Source organism: Eptatretus burgeri, chromosome 3 (genome assembly GCF_056783735.1).
Source record: "Eptatretus burgeri isolate ZD-2024b chromosome 3, Ebu_testis_v1, whole genome shotgun sequence".
In the NCBI taxonomy this organism is placed as follows: domain Eukaryota; kingdom Metazoa; phylum Chordata; class Myxini; order Myxiniformes; family Myxinidae; genus Eptatretus; species Eptatretus burgeri.
In genome coordinates, this window is record NC_140963.1 from 109,641,474 (window position 1) to 109,647,473 (window position 6,000).

At 40.5% G+C, this 6,000-nt stretch overlaps 1 protein-coding gene across 5 annotated transcripts in view; it reads right to left on the minus strand.

Moving 5' to 3' along the window:
* Nucleotides 1-6,000, minus strand: part of LOC147030688 (uncharacterized) — a 30,217-nt gene that overhangs the window by 19,973 nt on the left and 4,244 nt on the right. For all 5 annotated transcript variants that reach the window (XM_085874977.1, XM_085874973.1, XM_085874978.1 and 2 more), the window contains 4 exons: nt 5,797-6,000; nt 5,001-5,675; nt 4,287-4,629; nt 1,838-1,882 (listed from right to left, as the gene is read on the minus strand). The exon at nt 5,797-6,000 is cut by the window's right edge. In XM_085874977.1, the coding sequence (XP_085731103.1) occupies nt 1,838-1,882; nt 4,287-4,629; nt 5,001-5,675; nt 5,797-6,000 (1,267 nt within the window). The remainder of the gene's footprint in view (nt 1-1,837; nt 1,883-4,286; nt 4,630-5,000; nt 5,676-5,796) is intronic.

Genomic DNA, 6,000 nt, shown 5'->3' on the forward strand with positions numbered 1-6,000 from the left:
TTACGATAACGATTCATTATCTATTATATAACTTGTATAAAAGCCCATCAAAAATGAAGGGTTGGAGTTATTTTATTAAACTGGAAGATATGTTGTTTCATAGCAAGAAGTGATATGTTAAAACACGACATGTACAAATGTGATTCTATTTTCTTTATCCTCTGGGACGTTTTGTTTTGAGAGTACAGCCTCATGAGCATGCCAAAGGCTGAAGCCTCGGCCTAGTATCAGGTATGCTTATATCTATCTTCTTTATTATCGGACATCTTACGGATGTAAATGAACACTTGTTTTACTCTGCACATGTTGCACATCACGTGCAGCGAATTTCACCTCCCTTCCTTCGCCTTGTATTTATTGTTATTTTTTGAAATGCTTCTGTATACCGCCCTTGAGGCTCAGTTTGCAAGTCACCGTCTACAATTCCAAAAGAAGAGACGCAATTACTCTTATGGAAAATGTTTTTCAAGTTTTTTATCCTCAAAAATAGACCGTCATGAACACATAGTCGTGTTAAAAGATTGGTTTTTAAAACCCCCTCAAATCGTCCTTATGAAGGGGAACAGACAAATACACACTGTGTTTTATATTATTATATGGATGTGGAACCGTGGTGTCTGTCCATGTGTTTGTCTGTTGAGTGTTTATGGGGGCCACTTTCTGTGCTGTTTTTGAAAAGTTGCTGATTGGTTATTTTGCATTTTCATTTCACTTTTTTGATGCAGTAGAGTCAGTCACTTTATTGTTCCTTCCAGTAATCTTTGAAATCAACATGAACATCTGGATTAGAGTAAATTTAATGCAGATATTCATGGAGTTGCACCACTGCCGCAGGATGTTGCACCACCGTTTCATGGATGGCAGTATAAGTATCTCAGAACTTTGGCTCTGAGTGAAATCAGAAGTGCAACACAATTAACTTTTTGAAAGTCCATGACAGTTTAAATTGATAGATTAACTTAACTTTTCCGATCACTGGGGATGGGTACTTTTGCGAGACAGCATATATTCATAAGGTAAGTTGATAAGGAAGTAAGTGCAATATATTTTTTAACTGTTCAGTCAAAGATGAAGATGATGAAAAATATCATAATCATGTACCATGCGCGAATACAGAATGTCAATTCCACCGAGGTAGTTTCTCATGCCAGGTTCCAATCATTGATGGATCGCCACTCCGGCACAGGATACTGTGCAGTTTAGAATTTGGTTGCCGGCGATAGCTCACCGACTCTTCGTGAAGGAGATCGTGGGATTTTTAACATCCACCAACTAATGCCGGTAGACATGACACCCACTTATGAAAATTTTTAATGTCAATAAATAGTTATACTATATTAATATGTAGTGTAGATCTATTTAAGAAATGAATTTAGAAAACTACAAAGTGGTGGTGGTGGTGGTTGTTGTTGTACTGGATCCCAATCGTAGTGACAGAGCATCACGTCGTTCACGACGCAAGTCGAACATTTCCGTGGAGCTAATAATTAATACTGGACAGGTTAGCAATCAGTCACAGGGTCCATAAATATCCGCTAAGCCATGGGAATCAAAGCCACATTGGTGAATGCAGTGCAACAAGGTTTCAACCACACCATCACCACAACCTAGCAATTCAATAAAAAAATTGAAGTCAATATGTAAATGTCGCAGATAAATATGTAATGTGGAGCCTTTACAAGCAAAGGATCAAGTACTGACTTTGTTCAAGTGTCACACAGACTCATGGAGAAACAAGGCTCTGATAACATAACCAATGTACAGAGTATATTATTCAAAGCCACCCAATATACCCATACAGAGAGAGAAATCAAAGAAGATGATAAAATGCACGCACGTTAGGAAAATCATTCAGCCAGTCCTTGATTCTCTCCGTGCCAGCCTGCAGGAACAAAACAACATGCTTGTTTGTCTGTATCTGTGCAAGTAGTACAACCACAGCATTTACTAGTCCCTCCCCCAACCACCCACTGCCCTCATATTCCAGAAAAGGGGAAATAAATACACGACACATTTTGACTTTACGATCATACTTAGCCTCGTCCGTCCCAAATGTACAAGAGTGAGTGAGTGAGTGAGTGAGAGTGTTTAAATGCAGATCGACTTGAATATAGATTTTCGATCATTCACTTCTACATCAACAATTTATATATCGCGGTGACAAGGCAGTTTTAAGCTCTTGCAATTTTCATCTTTACCTCCACCACCTAAGGTAGATTGAGGTTATCTTTTCACCCATCTGTCTGTCTGTGAGAAGGATATCTCAAAAAGTTGTGGACGCCACTGAATCCTACTGAAAAAAAAACCTCCTATTGAATGGGGCTGGGACGTGCAAGGGGGTAAACTTATTCCACTCCTGATGCATAATAGCCCTGCACCAGACATTCTGCTCAAAATGATCCACTGCAACTGCACTACAGGATGCAGCATACTGAAATGTTGCAAAAACATGGCCTTGAATGCACCAGAGCTTGCGGACCTTGCCAAGAAAGCAACTGCGGTAATGTGGCTACTGAGCCAGTTTCAGATGATGAAAATGAAAACTAAATATTTGGGGAAGATACGTTCGAACATACGCCCTACAGATCAAAACTAATTTATTGAGGGTAGACTTTGTAACTCTTTTGGTATTTCGGTCAATTTTTTGTTTTTTTGTTAATCGTACATTTAGTTATTTTTACTAATGCCATATTTAGATCCTTTCTGGTCGTTCATTTTTGGCAACTTTTAATATGTTGTTCTGTAGACGTAATAAAACAAAACAAAATACCATAAAACGTTTTCTTGCAATTTTTTGGAAGTCACATGGCATATCGATCCTACTGGATTAGATTTTGGTAAAGATCTGGATGCTATAATTTTTAAAATGATTTTTCACCAATCGAGAGATGGAGCCAAAACGTTATACAACAAGATATCGTGGATGGATGACAACTTTGTGGAGTTGGGTAGGCGACAAGAACAAGCTGTATAGATTTTGATTAAGGTCCAGATGCCGATCTGACCGATCAGTGGAATGCAAAAATGTAAACCGTTCAGGCTCAAAATTCAGAGGAGTGAGATAATATTTTTACTGTGTCTGCCTCCCTGGCAATCAAACAAAAGCAAAAATCATTCCTACAGGAAACTTACCATTTTTAAAGGATGTCATAAAGGACACAAACAACAGGCACGGATAACTGATGTAACGTGTTAGATAGGGTGATGTAATTGACACCGAGTCGACAGTGGTAAATTCCAGAATTTATTTATACGACTTTTACAATCTTTATTTTATTTAAAATGAATTATATACTTGAACACTGTAGAACACAAATCACCTTCATAATACTTGTTAAATAGGGTGGTGTATAAGACTACTTCAATCGTACTGAACTTCTGGAATCATTTTTTTTCAACAAACCTTAAAATCACTATTTTATTTAAATTGAAGTATATACCTCAACACTACACAGGGTATTGTGTTCTATGAACTCTCTAGTTAATGACGAAATTGCACCACATTTGAACACTGTAGTTACCATGAACTAGTGAAGAATGCAAATTATGTGCAGCATCTGTGGACACAACAAATTGTTTCAAGAAAACAATCACACCACTTTTCTCAAGCCTTGTGACACAGTTCCGACCCCAAGCTCGAACAGCGTGCCTGGGTAGCCTCAGTCACTTTTCAAGCTGCCTCGTCAAGCCTGTGGTCTGACTTGTGCTGTGCTGCAAGGCCAACAGGTTCAACTAGCATGCCCTGGCTGCCATTGGCACACTTCGACAAAGTTGTCCAATTTCACCACAAGTTGATGTAATACATTGAATGTGTATGCTATCCAAATTGGCCACACCTGTTCCTAAGGGTGTGTTTGTTTGCATCTAGACCTACTGCATTCTATAATACTGTAGTTCATTCTCAGGGGTGTATTGACATCACATGTACACATCTTTGTGTGTATATATATATATATATATATATATATATATATATATATATATATATATATATATATATATATATATATATGCTTGTAATTTTGCATTTAAAATTCAATCTATATACCTCGGTGACACTCTGGATTGTGAAATGCTCTGTCTTGTTTGGTATAGTACTCCACTATTTTTAAAGATTGATGCACAGTTGTACATTAGTAAAGTGGTGTGCACAAAATATGCAGTTTGTGTCAAGGTAAGCAGGTCTCCAAATGTCAAACCACTCGCTCCAAAAGTCAACTGATCAACCTCATTGACTTGAGTATTCTCAGCCTATTTGTCACAATACACAATTCAATCCAACTCACCAATACATCTTCAGGGAGCTCTGTCTCCTGGACTTCAATTTCTCCTCCTCCAACGGTCTTCTTCTCTTCTTCACCTTCCTTCTTCTCATGCATTCTCTCTTCCTTGGCTTCCTCATTTGCACTCTCAATACTCCCATTATGTCTGGTCTTTTCTTTTCTCTCCATCCTGTTGTCCACCATGTAATGCAACTCGTGTGATATCTTTGCTCGCTTGAGTAAGTGTCCTCGTTCTTCTTCCTCCTCCTCCTCCTCCTCCTCATTCCTGCAATCCTTTTTCTGAATCTTGACATCATGATGGTTTTCCGACATTGGTGTGCGCGTTTTAAGTTCTTCCCTGACATGTCTGGAGAAACAAGGGAGTGAAATAAAGCAGATATCAGGACTCTCCATATGAAAACCAATTTAATGATCCATCCATCCATCCATTGGGACCATACTCTGTGCAGAGCGATGATGCTGCCTAAGCAGTCTCCTTGGCTATTGGGCACAATCCTGGACGGGTCACCACTCCGACACAGGATACCAGCAAGCTGACACTCATTTTGCCGACCTCGGAAGGACGACAGGCAGAGTCAACCCCACCTGGTATCAATTCAACAGCTGAGCGGGATTTGAACTCAGGATCCTAGGATCCCAAGCCCACCATCCTAACCATTAAGCCAATACCAGGCATGTAATTTAATGATGTATCACTCAATTATCAAACCGCCTTACCTTTCAGGGTCTCTCTTTTCCAGTGCTTCAAGGCCACTTTGGCTACGAGATACGAGAAGTTGGCAAAGTGATCTGTACCGTGGCCACGAGATTTCACTAACCACCGTCCTCCCATTCCAATCCTCTGTTACATCCATATCCTGCCTTTCTTCTCCGACTCTATTCTCTTTAATTTCATTGTCCTGGTCTCCAATTATTGCTTTCATCGGCCCATCATTTTCATCTTTACCCAGCTCATGTCCTTCTTCATTTCCAGTTTCAAATGGCCTTTCACTCTTTGCAAACTCGATGTTTTCCTCTCCCTTGGCTACTTTGGCATCAATCTCCACATTCTCAGCCACTGCTCCATGTTCTTCCTCACTAATCACCTCTACTTCCACATCTTTGTTGCATTCTGCCCCTGTATCTCCATCAGCCTTTCCCAAACACACTATGCTGTTTACTTCAGGACCTTCACCACAAATCGACGTTTCCCCACACCCCTGATTGACGGATCTCACCCTACAAAGCAAACAAGCCAGTAAGACACGAGTCCATGGGTCTTGCGGTGGATGGGTCTTGAGGGCAAGGTACAGGTCATGCAGGGAGTGAGTCGGGAGTAAGCGCCAGATGGCACATAGCAGGACCAGTGTGCGTCGTTGTAACCAGACCGGGAAGCACGAGAGCAGTGGGAGGCTGTGCAGGTCACAAAAATAAGAAGAATAAAAAAAGGTTTTCTTCCAAGAGCAAAACATATCAATCACTTATCAGATTAAACCACATCAATTCACATCCAGAGTCTTATTATCACACTCACAGTTCCAGCTTCTTGGTTTCCCTTCCACCGACTGGAGTCTCCACCGGTTGCTCAGAACACAAAACTCTCACAAAATCCTCCCAACAAAAGCAATCTCCCATTGTCCCTTTTCCCTTTAACACTCCTGCAAAATCTGCACAGTCTGAGCTTTTCCTCGCTAGCTCCCTGGCCTGCAAGCACCTGGCACAGCGCAAGGCACCTGGG